The sequence below is a fragment of the Tasmannia lanceolata genome, unplaced genomic scaffold (assembly GCF_043159265.1).
Source record: "Tasmannia lanceolata isolate RefF3 unplaced genomic scaffold, GAP_Taslan_0.1 ptg000019l, whole genome shotgun sequence".
Taxonomy (NCBI): domain Eukaryota; kingdom Viridiplantae; phylum Streptophyta; class Magnoliopsida; order Canellales; family Winteraceae; genus Tasmannia; species Tasmannia lanceolata.
In genome coordinates, this window is record NW_027518696.1 from 3,094,394 (window position 1) to 3,114,893 (window position 20,500).

General features: G+C 38.3%; 1 protein-coding gene and 1 pseudogene across 2 annotated transcripts; both read right to left on the reverse strand.

Moving 5' to 3' along the window:
• Positions 1–428: 428 nt before the first annotated feature.
• On the reverse strand, positions 429–3,880 carry LOC143852577 (pentatricopeptide repeat-containing protein At1g08070, chloroplastic pseudogene; annotated as a pseudogene).
• A 590-nt stretch (positions 3,881–4,470) lies between these two features.
• Positions 4,471–14,224, reverse strand: LOC143852578 (vesicle-associated protein 3-1-like). 2 transcript variants are annotated; one of them, XM_077362019.1, is made up of 9 exons: positions 14,017–14,222; positions 12,965–13,094; positions 9,471–9,541; positions 8,994–9,075; positions 8,174–8,289; positions 7,924–8,106; positions 7,203–7,286; positions 6,049–6,126; positions 4,471–4,819 (listed from the first exon to the last, which is right to left on the reverse strand). In XM_077362019.1, the coding sequence occupies exons 2-9, from the start codon at positions 13,011–13,013 to the stop codon at positions 4,709–4,711; spliced, it is 774 nt and encodes a 257-aa protein (XP_077218134.1). In that variant the 5' UTR covers positions 13,014–13,094; positions 14,017–14,222; the 3' UTR covers positions 4,471–4,708. The 2 variants fall into 2 exon arrangements, with proteins under 2 accessions (XP_077218134.1, XP_077218135.1); XM_077362020.1 differs by lacking the exon at positions 7,203–7,286 and having other exon boundaries at positions 14,017–14,224.
• Positions 14,225–20,500: the final 6,276 nt, after the last annotated feature.

Here is a 20,500-nt window from a genome sequence, read left to right on the forward strand (position 1 = left end):
GAATATCTCACTTCCCTTTTTCGTGGGAGAGTAGGGGTTACGGCATACCCCTGACCAGCCTTTGTTACTTCAAAACTTACATACACATCCTCAAGGTGTGTCAAAGAAACTCACGCAAGCATTCAAAACTCCTCTTTAAGGTTTAAAAAATAGAAACCTAACCAAAGAGACTCACTCATGGATGCATAACAATAATAGAGAATAAGACCCTCAGCAAAAACTAACCTATAGAGGTATAAAAGAATAAGACCCACTGAAAGATCTACTCAAAATCAAGTGCCTTCTCCTTCCTGCATTTCTTCTTCCCCCCACTATATTTTGTAAAAGAAGGAAAATTCTCTAATAATAAAAACTAACTGATGCACTCGATCTTTTTCTTAACCTAACTCTTCTTCTACCTCACATACAAATCAACAATACAAACACCCTTCTTGACAGAGTGAATCCTCCAAACCATTGGTGCCATGAAAAGCATGAAGAAATTACATTTTAGTTTACTTTGATTCTATAGATGCTACCCACCAGGCTAACGGGTCTAAAATCTTATATCTTATTCAACCCTTATTTGGAGCCACAGTTACAAAGGTGGCACTACATTCCATACCTACCTTACCATCTCGAAAAATATCCTTTGATGCTTCTCAAGTGTCGTTCTTAATTGAAAAAAAGCCATCCTGCCCCAACATTTTATCCATATTATTGAGAACACGCCTCTCTAAATCTCTCCTTCCTCAAAACTTTTCTACCTTCGAGACAGAACAGAGAGAAACCCCATCAAGCTTGAACCTAATATAAATATCCCTCAAGTCCCTTAAAAAACTAAAACTAAACCAGTATCTTCTCCCCCCCCCCTTTTAATCTTTTACTAGCAACACATTAACCATCAAGCATTTGATGATATTAGAGCGTCTTCTCGCATTAACTACTCCATGAAAAGACACTACATTTTTAACTCCTTTAAGTCAGAAGGCATTCGATTTTCGCTGCCATCTAAGAATCTCATCCCGTAGTACCCAAACTTCGTCTTCCTCATCCATAACCAAATCTCCCTCGAAATTCTTTCATTACTCAGCTCCTCCCACCAGCCACAGTTTTTTTTCTTTGAAGCCGGACAAAAAATCCATAGAAAATGAGCCTCCCAATCCATAGACTTGACCAAGTAACCCTATTACAGGCCTTGTCTTATCCCTCCCGTCGAAATACCTATCAAAGTTTTCCCATCAATAGACAAATTTAGCATGCTAGTCGTAGTCCTCCTGATACCCTTTTCATCAAGAAAATAGCAACACTCAATGCATCCAAGAACCCCTGATACCATCTCACCAATAACCCCCACAAGAACATTGCCCTAAATTGAAATGATGGAACCTGTTCCTATCCCTAACAATTATCTCTCTCGCCTCAAGCTTGGAAACCAGCTCCATGGTTCTGTGGCAATCACTGCATATTCGCAAATTTTTCACGATCCTAATTGGCGACCCTGCAACAGAACTAATGAGAGCAAATGATAGAGCTAACTTCTCACTATGACGATACAAAGCTTCCTCCTTATCCTCCTCATCCAAGTTCTTCAACAAGGCCCTAGAATCTGGCTTATAACCCATCGGCTTCAGCCGCTCTACAAGCCCATCCCAAGCGGCATAGATCTCCTCTGACCTAGCATGTGACCTATCCCCAGCAGTAAATTCATGTACAACACCCCCCAATTCGACAGCACTACACCCGGGCGTCTTTTTCACACTGCTTGTCTTCATTCGTGCCCTCACCTTTGCAACATCATCCCACTTCCCTGCAGTTGCATAGACGTTTGATAGTAGAACATAATTCCCATCATGGTTGGGTTCCAAATCAACAACCCTATGAGCCGCTTCTTCAGCCAATTCAACATTTTGATGGTACCAACAAGCCCCAAGCAGTGCTCCCCAAACAATAGTATCTGGCTCGATCGGCATGCATTTGACAAACTCATATGCTTTGGTTAACTTTCCAGCTCGTCCAAGCAGGTCAACGACACAACCATAATGCTCGATCCGTGGGACAATACTGTATTTGGTTTGCATCAAATTGAATAGCTCCAAGCCCTTATCCACCAAACCGCCATGGCTACATGCATTGAGCAAGGCCACAAAGGTTATGTCATTAGGCATCACCCCATTTCTTTCCATCAGAGAAAAGATTTCAAGAGCCTCATTTCCTTGCCCATGAATAGCTAACCCTTTAATCATTGCATTCCAAGAAGCTAAATCATTTTCAGACATTCCCCAAAACAACCGACGTGAACGATCCAAATCTCCACAGCTTGCATACATATCAACAAGAGCAGTAACCAAGAAAACATCCAACTCTATCCCATTTTTCTCAATGTAAGTGTGCACCCACTCGCCCAAACCCAAAGCACCCATTTGAGAGCATGAAGCAATTAGACTAACCATGGTTACACCATCAGGTTTAACATTTGACCTGCATTCTGATTGCATTTGCCGGAACAATTCAATTGCCTCAACCGGCCTCTGATTCTGAAAATACCCTCCAATCATTGCATTCCATGTCACCAGGTCTTTCTCAGGTATTTCATCAAACACTTTGCGAGCCTCATCTATTCTCCCATACTTGGCATAAAGATTCAAGACTGCGGTTAAAACGGAAACTGAATTGGCCGACCTAGCAAACCTGACTATACAATCAACTGCACTGCAGTCTCGCAAGCGGGACCCACCAACAGCGGAAATGACTGTTACCAGCGTAGTGTTATCCGGTTTAATGCCAGATTTCAGCATCTGGGTGAAAATTAACAGAGCCTCATTCTTTTGTCCATTCTGAGAGAATCCAGCAATCAAAGCATTCCATGAGACCAAATTTCTTTCGGGCATTTCATCGAACAGTTTTCTAGCATTTTCTAACTCCCCTGCCTTCATATGAGCACTAATCAAAGTATTCCAAGAAACTGTGTCTCTTTCAGGCATTTCATCAAACACTTTCCTAGCTAAGCCCAAATCACCCGAATTCAACAAACCCGAAATCATTATATTCCAAGATGTTGAATTGGGTTCATCAATTTCTCTAAAAACCCGCACCGCAGGTTCAATCAGACTGCATTTGAAGTACATATCAACAAGTGAGTTCAGCACAAACACATTTTCAGAAAGCCCATTACTTTTAACAAGACTAGCATGTATTTGTTGTCCCAATTTTGGATCAAGGAGGCCAGTGCAGGCCTTGAGAATGTGAGGGAGGGTGAAATTATCTGGAAAGAAGCCCCTACAGAGCATTTGAAGATAGAAAATAATGGCTTGTTTGAATAGACCATTCTGGGTGTAGCCCTTGAGCATGGAATTACAGAGAATAAGATCAGGTTCTTGGATGAAATCGAAGAGACGGGTCCCATAGTCCATCGTGCCCGAGACTGCGCAGATGGATATGAGCTTTGTGATGAGGATGTTGTCTTGATGGAGGGATCTGTGAAAGAGTTGTGCTTGGATTTGTTTGAGATTTTGGAGTTTGAGATGGGGATTTTGATGCAGTAAGAGGGAGATGTATTGTTGGTCTTTGGATCTAGGAAGAAAAACAGGAGGGTTTGTGATGGGTTCTAAAACTGAGATGCTCATGATTGGAAAATTTTTCTTCAATTGCCTCCTCCTTTCTCTCTCAATTTTTCTCCTGTCAATGTTGGAGGGAATTCCTAACAAGCTGTTGCCTTTCTGGTTTCAACTAGATTAACAGAATGGACATCACCTGAAATGACCTAATTACCCTTAATATTTTCAAAAGAATTGGTGAAATTTTTATGGGAAATTGACAATCAAGTGGAGGGTATTCTGGACAACATAAAAAAGCTAGGCCCAGTTTGGATTGCAAGAAAAATATTTCTGATGGAATATTTTATCTCTGGGAAATTTTTTCCTTCCCATCATTTAGGGGGAAATAATATGATTATGGTTAATTTAGAGGAATATCATCGTAAATTGAAGGTCCCTCTACAAATTTTTTTTCCTTTCCAAGTCAATTGGGACTGCCAGAGGATGAGGGCCTCGATTACTCTCTTTGAGTGATAATTCACCCTCCATCCGATCCTGTGCACATATCAAATCATCAATTAATCTTAGCCCCTCACTGAAATCCTATCTGCTTTTGAACTGGTTTGAGTATGAATGAAAGAGGCTATATGCAGCCACTGTCATTCGAGTAAAAAACGCAGGGACTTTAAGGGCATGCCTGGCAACCTTGTTAGGCTTTTATGGATAAGACTATATAGAAGGTTGCCACATATTTAAAGATAGATTGCTCTTATCTACACCATATCATTTCTATCCCTAAAGAATACTTCATCTTCGAAAGTAAAAAAATAAGTACACACCAGCCTTTCGATTGGACTCACACTTATCCTCATTTTTTGAAGATAAGGTGACTCTTACCCTGGAATAAATTTTACCCCGTATAAATGTCTACAGACAGCCTCTAATAAATCTAAAGTTTGCAAGAGGAAGGAAACATCCTCCATTTCTTCTTTATTTAAGGAGAGTAGCACCAAAACACCCTTCATATACATCCTATTGGAGTCCAGCATGTTATCACCAAAATAAACAGAAAATCAAATCCCTTGTATTTTATCTAACTTTAAGAGAGGGGCTGTTACTTCTAATTACACTCTTCTGTTATCTAGTTATCCAATTTCTGAAACAGTTATGTCCGCCTGGTGCCGAGATAGGTCTTATGCGCCTAGCATGTATCCCAGAATCATGCTGACAAGGGCGATGAAACAGACAAACAGAAAGGGAAAACCAACCTGAACTTTTACATTTCTCTTTCTTCTCATCAATGCCTGCAAGGACAAAAAATTATCAATTCCAATCCAAAACCTTAACAAGGGAAGTAATTATCCGGCAAATGATCACCTGAGCACCACATTTAAGGCCATGTTTGGCAACCATGAAAAAATGGTGCATGAAGGAAGGGCGAGGCCCATTAATTATTGAAAGTGACCCATCAAATGGCTTGGCATTGGCATCAAACAAAGCAAATGGCCCTCGGAAATCGGGGATTATATCTGAAATTAAAGATCTGGCACGGATAATTAATCCCAAATTTTGGCATATGTTTGGATCGGCAAATGATAAGGTAGATAAATTAGCAAAGGATGGAGTGGAGATTGTTGGGTTTAGTGAAGAGCTAGATGGGGAAGAAATGTAGAGCTTAGGACTGAGATTGTGATTTTTGTATTGCTGTTTGGGACATCTTGTCCCCATGTTTTGTTGTATCTTTCTTTCTTGATTTGATAAAATGTTATTTTGAAAAACAAAACCTGAAAAAATATTCCATGGAATCTAAATGGGCCAATTGTGAGAGATGGGTGGGAGAGGGAGAGGCTTGAGCGGGAAGGAGCATGAAAAGCTCCTAAAAACCAGGAAAACAAAAATCCAATTTTAAATAGGTAATTTTTTCACTAGTTTTTAGGGATTTTTTTACGCTATCTCTACTCATGCCAACTCAATTCTCTCCCTCTTAACTCCTTCTCCACCCCCTCTAACACAATTGCCCCCCTGCATATTCCATGGGGCAATTTTTCATGGTTGCCAAACATGACTTAAAAGTACCAGATGTAACTCAAAAGTAGTGGGTTTGTTCTAGATCAATCGAATCAGAAATCAACTTGGGAGTAGGAATGCCAGTGATAATCAGAACCCAAAATTGATAATATCCATCCAGTATGCTTAATAGTTTTCCAGTGACAATAAAATCAGGGCCTCTGAGGTATTTAGTGACCCAAAACAGAAAAACCAAATGAAAGAACTAAGATCGAGCAACGTGTATCTGTAACATAATGGAGTTGGACATCAACACCCTCCAAGTCTGACCGGCTCTATGAATTAAAAATTAACACATTTACCATAACCGGTTCCAAATGGCAGCAAAAGGTGGTGGTGGAAGATGATTTCAAGGAAAAAAATAAATAATGAACTCGCGTAAAATTGGGGAATGGAACACTGATTTAATAAGTCAGTGGGATTGGAGTAAGAGATAAAAAGATTGGTATTAAAGAAAGATGCTTACTAGTTCTTTTTGTAATGCATCCCTCTCTTGAATAGCGGTGATCCTCTCCTCTCTCAGCTCGGTAATAGTCTTTTCAGCCTGCAAAAGAACTCCGTATCTCTTAAATCTATTACAGCTATTGTTATAACATGAACATTATGGCATGAGGCCCGGTGACCTAGCTAGCTGTGTAAACATGATTATATGAAACAATTTGATTGTTCCACAAGGACATACAAATTCTAGCGATTGGTAGTTGACATACAAGTAAGCTTGTCTATTAGCTGATTCACTACCAAATGTAATGTGTATACTAGGTTTATTATTATCATGATTAAGTTTAGTTCTTCCCTTACACAACTTGGCTTTCATCAAAACCAAATTAAAGAAAAAGAACGAAAGAAGTACTGTGATACTGGAAGCAACTACAGTCACTAGAGCTCCATGTATTCAATAGAACTCCTGTTATTCTGGTTTAGGACTTCAAAGACATCCCAACTATGACATCTCATCAAGGATGTGGAGGTCCTTGCTTCCAGATTAGGTCGGAGAACATATCATTGAAGAAAGCAAATAAATTCAAGCAGATCATAGTGGGAGAGAAAAGCAGATACAAATTCAAGCAATAAAACAACCTTAGGGGTGTCAATCCCTAGGGCACGAACAGAAGAGGAGGAGAAAGTGAACCTCCAAAAATCTGTGTAAATTCTATTTCAAAAGAAAAAGCTCCCTCGCCGCTTTTTTATCCTTCCTTTTTAGAAAAAACTCTACCTACTAGATCTCCTAAATCTTCTAGACTTCTAATACAGCTAAAACTTGTTAAAACAATCTAACTAGTATAAAACAACCTATATACTAATAGAAATAAGGAGTTATAACAGAAACAAAACTACTAATCAAGCACCCATAAAAAAAACTACTAATCAGAGTAAGAATTGCCTTGCAACTTGCAACCTATCTACTAATAGAAATAAAGGAGTTATAACAGAAACAAAACTGCTAATCTAAGTAAGAGTTGACTTTCTAATTTCAGGTTTTGGCCATTCTTTTTTCAGTGGGCCATGATAATCATCAAGTTCTCTCTCTTGGATTCATTGACTAAGAGCAAGCCACATCACGGTCATTTCAGGTCATCATGCTAATAAGTTGAAGCTTTACTAACGAAATTGACTAACCTCATTTAGATTTGATCCCATTTCACTTAGCTTTAATTCCAATTCATTAAGCTTTGAATTCAAGTCCTCAGCATCCTTAACTACCTGTCACAAGAAAAGGAAGAATGCCGTATCATTCTACTAACATCTACTGTCTGGTCAACTGTAAATGTTAGTTCTATTGAATGACCCAAATTTCTAAGATTTTATAAGTGTACCAAATAAATGAAGAATGCTATGTATCTTCATGCCATATTGCCACCTGACTTCAGAGGGATTGCTTAGTTGGCGGTGATTCTTCATTAATTTAACTTCGACAAACATAAGTTTTGAAGGAAATTTTTCTTCATTTTACATGATGGAAACCATTTGATACGCTCAATGCAGTATGATAAAACAAAAAATGTGCTGAGAAGAAATTTCACATATTCTTCCCTTGGGATTTTGTCTCATAATCCTAGTAAATCACTAAATTCAGTTAGCAAATCTATAACAGAAAGAAAATTGTCACTTGAAGCCAAAGAAATATATGAAAGAGGAATGATCCTAGCGATTTAGTGCATCCCACCATACATACGGGGGCAACAAGTGGATGATGGTCTAGATTAATTACTGGAAAGTGTATTTGTACAGTAACATGCAAACCCACCATATGTATCCCGAAAGGACCATTCATATAATAAAATTGGAGTAGATATGCATACAACTGATTAAAATGAAACATGAGAACAGTTTCTCTTACATGGTTAGATGGTGGAAGGTCTTCAACCCCAGCCGATAGTTGGTCTCTCAAAATTGCAGTCTCGTAAGCAGGCTCCTGCTTCATAGCTCCATTGATGGGCAACAATACTGGAGAATGAGGTGGGCTTACGAGAACCACCCTCAACTTGTTCTCTTCGATATATCTGCCGTTTTCTTTGGTGAACTGTCGAACAAAAACATCAGAAGAGCCTTGAAAATAAATCAGCCCAGCTGCAGCGACAAATACTTACGAGGTTAGATGTGACGTCCTCCATGGTAGACCCAAAAGGAACAACCGTGCATTGAATTAGGAACTTATCCTTGAGTTGCTTATCAGGTGGAGCTGTCTTCTGGGCTTGCATAGTAACTGCATTGAGATTGAAGGAAGAAGTGTGAGAAATCAATTACAAGAAACACATATGAATGCAAAATACAGCATGCAATGTAAATGCAAGACAATCAACACTACTGGGTGTATTCTCTGTGGTGCCCACTCCGTGCCTTGTGGGTTCAAGACAGCCCCCACCCACCCTTGCTCTCTAAGCCATGTGGTGAGCGGAGATTTGATGGGTTCTTCACTCGGTCACATTGTCGGATGCCATAGCATCACTCAATAAATAAACTCAGCAGCAGGACTTAGGGAGGGATGAAGATGCTAAATGATATGCATGTCTTGATGTTTAACAATAGTGTCCATTTCAATCTCAGAGAAATCGAGCACAACCATCTCATGATCGGATGATCCTAGACTCTTGATCCAAAGGGAGCACTTGCCAAGAAGAGTTTATCTCTGACTTTTGCAGCACTTTATCTAATGGATGGTATCCCCCATCAGCATAATACTGAGACCAATGTTACTGCCTAGTGCTGGGCCATCAGATCAATGTTTCTAATCATTCAATGTGTGCTACACTGCTACTTTTACAGTGGGCCATGATCATCCAAATTAATTTGGATGAATACTATCCCAGTAGTTGGGAATTAGAAGCTGGTTCAATGTGGTGGATATATATGCAACAAAATCATAAGGTACAACTTTTGATGGATAACACAATAAAGAGGAACATTTACCTGTAAAATTACAAGTTGACTTTGGTAAAATAACGTCTGTGTTTGGACGCACAGAATACCTCTTTGGGCATGTAGTTTTAACCTGCCAATATGATGTTCAGAGTCACATTGACTGTCATCAAGCAGCATTTACAGACAACACATTTTCATTCTGAACAACTTAAGGACCAAGAAAGAGATTTGTGACAACTAACAACTAAACGAGTTTAAGCCACAAAAAGGCTAGCATAAAGATATGGTTGTCATAGCTGAAAGAACTGTTTATCCAGTTAGAAATCTTATAGCTATATTAATTACAGTTTTGAATTCTACATTTTACTCATAAAACAGAGTTACTGATGAGAAAGGAAAAGGAAGAACTTCATGGCAAAAATTAGGCAGCATAAACCATTTATAACAACTTCTGTTATTCTTGAAACATGTGGTACACCATAATAATTTGATATATAGGCCACACAGATAGCGGAAGAGTTCTACCTTGAAAGCAACATATTGGTCGGATTTATTGACAAGTTGAACAGAGCATGAACTTTGCTTCTTCAATTCAACTGAGAAGAAAGATAATATGTCAGACTCGTCAAATCATGAGACAAAAAGAGATGCAAAATACGACCATTATCATCATACCAAAGTCTGGTTAAGATGAAGAAAATTATAGAGAAGAAGAGATATTAGATAAAAAAACAAATTATTGTACAATGGGAAAGCAACATTCAAGTTGACATATATTACCCTTTATGGAAATTGTCAATATGATTAGAGGAGAGGAAAAGGGATAAGTACCATGAAAGAAGATAGATATGCATATTACCCTTTATGGAAATTGTCAGAATGGTCAAGACATAAATTAAATATGTTTAAGAGCAGTTTGTTCAGTAGTGAAATCAGTGTAACTTCCCTATCATCATTGTAAAATTGATGACCTTAGTTTCACTGTTGTAGTATCACCCATATGTAAAAGAAGAGTGTTCATGTGGCCGATCATGTTTAGTGGGGGCAGTGCACCATGGCAACTGGCACCGCTACTTCGCACATAATTTAAATTTTTTTTTTTTTTTTGCAAAACCTTTGCATTTAATAAATCCCACACCTCAAACGGTGCCACATGTATCTAAAAATATGCACATACAGATGCGTGATTGGTAGCACTCATTTTAGTATTTATTATGCCCCGAAAATAAATTTGTGTTCTACATACCATCTGTATGTATCTAAAAATATGCACATACAGATGCTTGATTCGTAGCACTCATTTTAGTATTAATTATGCTCCGAAAATAAATTTGTGTTCCACGTACCACCTCTTCACACAATCCAGTTTACCATACAGGAGAATAACCTTGGTTGATTCTTAATCTACAAAAGTTCCTTTCAGAAATATCACCATGAGAAATGGTTACTGCATGACCTAGTGCACAGCATATCTTGTTTCTTTGAAACAAAATACAAAGACATGTGTGGCCTCTATTAGGCATCCATGCAATGGAAAATAAAATTCTGTACAGCTTCATGGACTTGCCACAAAGTAATCAATTTGCTCTATCACATGGAGTGTCCAAGTGTTCAGCTTACCCACTACTTAAACCAGGGTTTACACCTTCAAGACCATCAAGACCTGAAAAATCTGGTTGAATAAGTAGTTGGCAAAGCATCTACCTATTGGTTTCATCAACTTTTTTCTTCTATAATTGGCTTCCTTAAGATGATTGGCAAGTATCCTGAAAATTAGGTGTAATCTCCTTCAAATTATGTGCAAGGCCGACACAAATAAGGGATCGGAAAAGTGCAGTGAGTATATGGGGGCATCATTAGAGATTGGGAAAGTGCAGTGAGTGTTACATTCTCTGGTACAGTTGGAGGTAAGGGGTCAGAAAAGGCAGTCTTTGGTCCTTAGACATAGGATAAATTTGCTTATGCCCAGTTTAGATGGCCAGGCATTTATTTAGGCAGATTCTCTCCAATGAAGCACGAATACGGGTACGGGGTGCAGGTACGACACGATACGGGTACGTAGATACGTGATTTAAAAAAGAAGAAGAAGAAGGATACGGGTACGTTGGGGGTACGCTGAATATAATATATTTTTATATTTTATTATATATTTATAAAAATAAAAAATAAAATATTTTGTTAAAGAATTCAAACAATTTAATTGGAGAACAATCAAATAACAATAACATCATCAAAATCTAATATTACTTCACCAAAATCTAATATTACTTCTAAGTTGTTAGGTTTTTAATTATTGGATATATATTATAGATATTTTGATATATGCAACCGCCCTTTTGTTAATTGAGAAGGCCCTCTATTGTAAATCTGTAATTTTCAATTTAATTTGAACTGGGTGCTCACCCGATACGTACACAAACTTGAGTGCGTGCCGGGTACGCACCCAAAGAGTACCCAAGAGCACCCGCACTCGATATGCACCCGACACGGGTACGTGGGCCTCCGAAGAGTACCCGTGCTTCTTAGATTCTCTCAACGTGGTCAAGTGGATAAGCTAACGAGAGGGCTTCCCATGGATTCTAGACAATGTATTTGAGGAAGGGTTGCCTCACCAAGCCAACAATTTACTTGGAAAACACAACTTAGATCTTCATTGAATAGGCCAATTTTTTTGAGTTATTTATGATTGGGATGGGCCATAGTTTGGGGAGCTCTCCTTGGAAGCTAAATTCTTCGTGAGTACAAAAATTAGTAGAAGCACCCTCTTGATCAAGAATAAGTTTCCTATTTAGGTGATTATTTTCTTTTAAAGGGTTTTTTTTTTGTCCTTTTGGTAATGCCAAATGAATGTATTTAAAACTTGAAATGCTCATACGTTAAATATTTAAGACTTCAAAGACTCATTTTAAGTTTCAAATCAGTTTTTCTTCAAAAACATATCCTAACTCCTAAGAGTAATGTTGGAATACTATTAAAAAATTAAATCTACAGTATTAAAAAGTAATTGTGAAACTATAATCCCCAGAACTTGTAATCCTAATCAGCCATGAAGTCCTTAACTTGTAAATGTGACCTTTCCCTCCCTCCCTAACCCGTCTCCTCCTATACATTTTTTTTTCACTTCCAATAACACTTCATGTTTGTTTCCTATGATGCATCCCGCACGTTCCCTATTCATTTCCTAGGTTGCTTCCTTAGTTATTTCTGCTTCTCACATTTACCTTTTTCAGGGCCCTCGCTTCTGCCTTTCACTTTCCATATTGAATTCACTTCATGATCTGGCAACAATGGATTGGGCCAAAACTTGGTTGAATCAACTGAGTCAATGACTGAATAGGTGAGTTTTTAAGCACTGATTACATTATAAAACCTTCCTAACATTTCTCCTCCTGTGATCTGATGGACCTAAACCACCTATCAGAACTATCTATATTCGAGGAAAAAAAATTCTAAGAGTACTTTCTACGTTCTTGGATGTATTATCCATGCCTTTTAATCTGGGGAGGATCTTGGATGCATTATCCAAGCCTCAAGCTAAGTTAAGCTATTTGACCAAGACTCCTAGGTGAATAAATCATTTTTTCATTCCAACTAGATCAACAATAATCGCTCGATTTTGACTTTTTTTCCCGGCTTCTACTGTTTATTCATAAGCAAAACATCCAAGAAGAATGATCTTGCTTCTGGGAACTGCGCTCTTCCCTAATCTTCCCTAGTAGAGAAGAGGTTGGTTGAGACTTGAGACCAACTGTTTCAAACAATGTGCCCTAGTTTTGTGAGGAGACTTTAGCATCAATGGAATGTAACGGTCAGTCTCAATAGGAACTTGCAAAGTAAGACAAAGAAGGACATGACTTCAAGCTGAATACAGCATGACTTAGAAGGGCGGTTAAATTATACAAATATTCAAGGCTCAAAATCCTACCACACTTAATGAAATCACCACACAATAGATCACTATAAAATGGTCAAACATATCAAATAAACAAATTAGAAAGATCTAATCATTGTGAACTTACGTGTAAACTTGAGTTCACGAGGTTGAATTTCCAAAAGCTCTGGACTCATGGTTCTTTGCGTGAAAGCCCAAAACTAATATACTTAGCCTCAAAATATACACGAAATCCACAAAATAGCAAATCTCTCAACCTTCAAATACATAAAGCAAGAGAACATAAGTCAGTAGAGAGAGAGAGAGAGAGAGAGAGAGAGAGAGAGAGAGAGAGAGAGAGAGAGAGGAAGAAGAAGAAGAAGAAGAAGAAGAAGAGCCTTTACATTAATCGAACTGTCCAAACCCTATAATTGAAGTAAATTCACTAACAATTCACAGATGGACGACCAAATTACAGTTGAAAAGCCGAAATTCAATGGAAAAACCGAGCAGTTGAACTATAATTTCAACTCAATTTGACCGTCGTTAACGAAATCAACATAAAAAAAACCCTAATTTCAAAATGAAGTCAATTCAGAAGAAGAACTCTCTTACACTAATCAAACTGGTAAAATCACTGACAATTCACAAATGATCGACCGAATTACACTTAAAATGCCAAAATTCAGAGGCAAATCCGAGCAATTAAACTCTAATTTCAACTAAATCTGACCGTAGATTACGAAATCAACAGAAAAAACCCTAATTTAAAACTCAATTCGTGCAGAAGAAGAACTCTCTTACACTAATCGAACTGGTAAAATCACTGACAATTCACAAATGATCGACCGAATTACACATGAAATGCCAAAATTCGATGACAAATCTGAGCAATTGAACTCTAATTTCAACTAAATTTGACCGTAGATTACGAAATCAACAGAAACAACAATAGTTTCAAACTCAAAGTCGTTCAACAACAACAGACAAAAAACTAAAGATCGAATAAAAGACAAAAACGACGAGAAAAGGAACCTTAAAACGATATAAAAAACTTTTTTCTTGCTTAAGGGAGACGAAGAACCCTAGGTCAGGGAAAAATACTAGAAAGAGACCAAATTTAAGAGAGGGAGAGAATTCAGTAAGACGAGTCTGACGTTTCGGAATTGGAATTTAATTTCTAAAGACAAATAACTTCACCTTCAATTGAATTGAGGAACGAAAACCCTAGAAATTGCAGTTATGGTTAGGGTTTTTCTCTTTCCTTTTCTTCTTTTTCTGGTGGGAACAGAGAAAGAAAGAAATAGAGAGAGGGAGAGAGAGTTGGTTGTGTTTTGATGAGCAGTTGTACCCGCTACTCCCTGTATTTTTGCCTCTGCTTTAAGCATAAGCATTCAGTTCAAAATGGCTCGGCTAAAGCCTGAAGGGCTTGTTTGTACAATGAAATGACCTGAAAGCCCTTGGAAGAGAACGAGAGAGAAGTGTTTTTGTAAGATGCTGGATAGGGGCTTTTTGATAATTTTAGATGGGAGCGGTTATCTTTCTCTCTTGGCTGATTGAGGCCTTTTGAAATTCGGATAGCAGTCTTAACTTATCTTAAAAGCTGACAGTGACAGGACCCACGCGGGATTTCGAGTGGGGCCTACCTTGTTCAACGAGGATAAGTTCATTGTACTATATGTCTACTCAGTTGGGCCAACCGTGCGCACGGGTTAGAAGTAATAGATCGGAAAGAAACCAGAAAGTGAAAGTTGATCGAGCTAAGGATGATACATAACATCAACATATAAACAGGTAAATTTTTTAAAATGACATGATTTTTCCACCACCCTGTAGGATTATGCGCCCCCTTGAGAGAGAGGGTGCATATAATCCCACAGGGCGTGGGGGGTGAAAAAATAATCTCCCTTTTCTATAGTAATCGATAAAATCTTTCTATTTGATGCTTCATTTTACAAATTTTATAAAAGGATTGTGACTAAGAAGAGTTATGCTGCATTTTTTAAATATTGAATGATACTTCCATAATTCCCTAGAGCTCCGTTCTAACTGTCTATTCACTTCAAATAGATTTGTCTCTTCCAGGATATTAGAAGTTTTTCTCTGCTTTCCGGTCATTTAGAAAGTAGCAGGCATGATATCAAATGTACCTCGGAAGGAGACCCAAAGTAAGGCTATCAAATGAACGGTTCGGATCAACCCTCTTATCTACCAAAGCCATCATGTTTTCTTATCTTGCCATGTCAGCCGGTTCTTAGGTAACCTCGCTCTCCCTCTTCTACATACAAAATTACATCAAACTGATTCCAAAGTATGCACGACAGATCCATAGTCGACAAATTGGTGCCACTGTTCATGCCCATAGCCTCCTTCGCAGAAAAAGCCACAGGATGAGTATCGAGATTTTACATGGTTCAACCAAAATTCCAACGTCCCTAGGCAAGAGCAGGATCTTCTAGTATGAGAAAATGAAATTACAATGATTATAATGGACTAACCTGCAAACCCGCAAGCTGCAACCTTTTCCCCTTGTCTTCTCAATCAAGACCGTACATTAGAGAAACCTGAAATAACTCCAAGACAAAAATTCAAGAAAAAGCACATTTCTATCTCTCTTTCACCCTTCTTCTCTCTCTTGTCTCCTCTTTGTGGCCGCCACACAAAGAGCCTCCTAACAAAAGCAAAAACATCTCTCTTGCCATTTTATATTCTAGGTTTTACAAAACCTAAAAAAGTCTTTCTATTCTTAGTTCCCAGTAAAATCATGGGAAATAAGGCAACTTTCCCAGCAAGAGATGGAGGAGCAGTAATGTTGGCCACGCTAGATGAGTTCAATCAATACCGATGACAAACAAGGGTGTTGGTTCGGTGGAGAGGAGAGGAGAGATGGGAAAGATCATTTTACATGGAAATCATTACCCTCATTTTGGCCGTAAGTCATTTATGACTCTCGGGGTAAAAATGAGGTTTGATCGAGAATTGTTTTTTGCTAAAAAAATTTCAGTGTAATTGGGCATAACATAAGATAGTGTAAAACACATATTACAGCCATTTTACCACATTTTAAGATCTAAATGACGGGGCCGGCTAACAGGGGTACCACAAAAGGGGTGAAAATCAACCTCATCATAAAATAACAAAAATGGGCTCACAGGGGTACCACAGAAGGGTTGAAAATCAACCTCAGACATCATTAAAACATCTATCTCTCTCTCACACACACACGTATCAAATAAGGAATAAAACAAAGGAACTTTAACTGAGGCCTAATAGGGCTCAATATAGGTGGAACACCTTGAAAGCAAGATAGTACAGTAATCATGAACCTTTAAAAAAGTTAAGTAAACCGACAAATTAGTTGAGAAGGCATGGAATAATAAGAAGAGATGACGCCAGTATAATGAATAATTAAAATTTTCAAAGGCAAGCAAACTGCACCTCCTACCCCAACTCGGCGCTTTTGTCTTTCTAAGCAAATGCTAAATTCACCAGCTTGAGTTTGTATGTCTCATTATTAAGTTTCATTTACAATTTCGAAAGAAATATATAAGGAAGGAGGTAGGAAACTCTGAGAGATGAAAGAATGATGCCAACACACCCAAAAAAACATGTATCTGTATGACCCATTGGGGGTAGGGTCCCATATATGCATGGCACGCGGACTCATCCAGCCGGCCCTACAAAATTGAAAGGGCTCATCCTATAAAATTGTCAGAAAATTGCAAAGATTGGACAATGTAATGTTAATAAGCAGGGGTGAAGATCTTCCCTTATCGGATTTTTAGTAGGGGTGCAACTCGGGTTGGGTTGAGGCCAACCCTAACCCAACCCAAGATGGCATTCCCTCAACTCTAACCTAACCCAACCCAAACCTCAGGTTGAGGATGGACAACCCTAACCCAACCCTAACCCAAATTGGGTCGGGTTGAGTCGCGTTGGGTTTGGGTTGAATCGGGTTGGGTTCAGTTCATCTAGGGCAAAATAGAAAAATAGAAGAAAAAACATAATCCGAAGAGAATCATGATAAATTTAGAGGATGGAGGTCGGGTCCGGGTTTGGGTCGGGTTGCCGAGGCATCAACCCTAACCCAACCCAACTCGAGAAAATGCCAACCCAACGCGAGCCCGACCCAAGTTGTACCCCTAATTTTTAGGAGTATCTAATGTTACTAATATTCGCACTACCATGTTGTAATAAGGGAGTGAATTCACCTTGCCTTTTATTATTTAACCAGTTAAAAAGCTCTCAGTAGCCAAAAGGCGACACGCTAATAATTTATTATTATAATATGACCTTTTCTTAAAATACAAACAAAAAGTCAGACAGTATATAATTACATCAGGTAATTTTGTAATTATATTTTTATTGTTATTGCAGAATTACATCACAAAAATTTTGAAGTATATTTTTGCACGAAGGAAGATGTTGATTTAGGCCATCAGTTGAACAGGATTAATTAATGAGGGTGGTTATTCGGTGGTTGAGAGATTTAAGCTTTGTTTGTTTTGGATTTTGAGAACAGGTGAGTCCAAAACTGATTATTCGACTCAAAATTAAACACAAATTTAAGTCCAATAATCAGTTTTTGACTTGTTCTCAAAATTCAGAACAAACGAAGTCTTAGAGAGATTACTCCCATAAATCCACGTAGTTAAGATAGTTTGAGGGTCGTTAAACATGGTGGTTGAGAGGATGTGACGGATAAGAAATGTAAGCTCCCAAGTCCCAAATAAGGACTTCATATAAGAGTTAATGTGGAGTTTGAAGAATAAAAATTTCTAGTTGCAGGTAAACCTAACCCCAACCCAGTAAGTAGAAAGTTCTTAATTGGAAACACCCGAAGACTACTCTGGTTGCATCGTGTTTGCATGAATTGTTTAAAGATCTTCAAGAAATAGTGTCTTGGAGACTAGAATTTTTTAATATAAAGGGGCAAAACTTGGATGACGTCGAAATGTAAAGGCATATGAACCATAGTTACAAAAGTCGCCCGCCATCGTCGGCTCACCCGAGTCGACTGCCTTTTACCATAGCTGCATTCTTCTTTGAGTCCGTATTTTGCCCTGCAAAATCAATTAAAACTCATTTGCCACTCGAATTATGACCGCACTAACCAAGTACTTTGTTGTGTCAATCGAGAACTTGGCCGCATTAATCGAACGTCGTGTCGAGCCGCCTAGGATTTGCTTTGGCCGCATTTTGACCTGAATCTACGTTTTGGAATACTAATATAAACACCATTCAATAATAAGAGATTCAATCAATCCATTTGGAGATTGAAACTACAATTTGGTGGCCTCTTTGACATAGTTGGTGGAGATTGGGGTTCATCTGTGTTGGATGCAAAGGGATATTAATGATACTTTCTTCGGAAACATCAAGGACACTTTTTTTGAAAACATGAAGCAACATCACATTTCATGCACGATGCTCATTAGATCGATTGACCTCTTCTCCTTCAGTCCAGTGCCTTAACACCATTCCTTCACACCAAACAATTCCATCTTTATAAAGTGGGACGGAAATCTTGTCTTCAGAATACAAACAAGACCAGAAAGATCAAGTAATCAGAACAATCTGAATACCTTCCGAATACCTATTGACTAACACGCTCAGTGTTTAAAAAATGCGGTTTCGACGCGGAACGCGCCGAAGAAAATCCTTGTATACTCGGCGCGAACGCGGTTGACGCGGCCACGTAAGCCGTAAGTTTTATAAAAATAAATAAAAAAATTCAAAAAAATAGAAATAATGTAAAAATAAGTATTAAAGTATCATTAGTAACTAAATCATTAGTGAAATGGATCATATTATTCTATGAAAAAAATTAAGGGAAATGATATCAGCGCCAAAGTGTTTTGATAAACATGCGCTCCATTTGTCTGTTGTGTAATATTTAAAGAGATGTCAGTGGATATTAGGGTTCTCAAAAAGCTCTTAAAGCCCTTTAAATACTACACGACAGAGCACATGTTTATTAGGGCTGCAACTCGAGCCGGGTTTTACCCGACCCGCATCGACCTGACCTGAAAATAACCTGGGTTGGGTTCAAGTTTCATGGGTTTCGGGTCGAGCCGGGTTGAGCATTCAAAAGCCCGCATGAATCTCGGGTCGACCCGACCCGACCCGAGTTACATAAGTTATAGTATGTACATTTTTTTTCTATTGTTAGTTAAAAGTTAAAAGTGAAAACCCACGCACCCACTGTTATTGTATGTGAGTGTAATTTCTGCTTCTATGAGTTGAGTTGATTCCAGCGTTGATTCAACATTGTTTGATTGTAATTACAACATTGTTTGATTACGGCATTGTTTGATTCAAGTGTAATGTGAGTGTAATTACATCATTGTTTGATTCAAGTGTAATGTGAGTGTAATTTCTGCTTCTATGAGTTGAGTTGCCTTGCCAAACAAGAATTTTCCTTAAAAAATTGCGTCAACGTGAAAAAACCCGACCCGACCCGACCCAACCCGAGATTTATCATGGGTAGGGCCGGGTTTGGGAATCGTGGGTTTTCCGGAAAAAAAACCCGACCCGACCCTACCAGAGATATTTCTCGGGTAGGGTTGGGTTCTCCAAAATCCGACCGCCCGACCCGAGTTGCAGCCCTAATGTTTATCAAAACACTTTGGCACAAATATCATTTTCCAAAATTAATACATTACATTTGACAAATATGCAGTTGTCAATGTATCAGAGGATTAGGATCATCTTACGATAATGATTTTTTGGCACAACCTATTTACATTGTGGCCCACCAAATGGACGGTTTGATTCATCCTATGGCATAATCCATGAAAAAAATACACCATATAAAATTATAAACATAGTTGCATCGAAAAGGGATCATCCAAAAGTTTTACACCACATAAAGTTATAAGTATTGAAATGAATTTTTGAGCAAAACCTACTGACGGTGTCTCCTATCAAATGGACGGCTTGGATGATCAAACTAGGTAAAATAGATATAATAAGGGATCATCCAACGGTTTGGATTATCCAACCTTAAAAGTTTAATTGCAGCTAACTTTTTCTTAGAAAAATGGGTTTTCAACTTTTGCATAGAAAATGGGTAGCCGCCCAGTACACCTATGCCTGTGTGAAATAAATGCCATTAGTGTTTCTTGGAAGCCTGAATCCCACATGGCATTACCTCATTGGATGGCTATACATACATAGCTCAATTTGTCTAAAACAAAAGAGGTGAATTCAATCCATTTTGAAATGTTGGATCAATATTTTACTCCATCCATTGATTTTTTATGGGCCCAATAGTCAGCATGTGATTTTTTAGCATTTGCTGGATACGCCAAATCCAAAAACCAGAGAAAGAATAAAGAAAATAAAGTGTCACCATTGGATGTAGAAGAGCATTAAATGGGTCTCTGACTCTCCGTCAAAGCAATCCTGTTTAGTGGAAAGATGGATTGTCCTTGCTCATTATCAGACAATCACTTATTCACAAACCTCGCGTGGGGGCTATGGGGGGCCGATCTGTCTCAAACCCAAAAGGTGATACTTTAATTTCACTTCTGTCCAAAAATCAAATTTCAATTGATTTTTTTTTTTTTTGAGAGAGCGTAAAATGATTGGAAATGGTACCTCTGTAGTACTAGAAATGATTAATGGTAGAGATCAAGTTACATCTGAAGTACTAGAATGATAAATGGTAGAGATCAGTCCT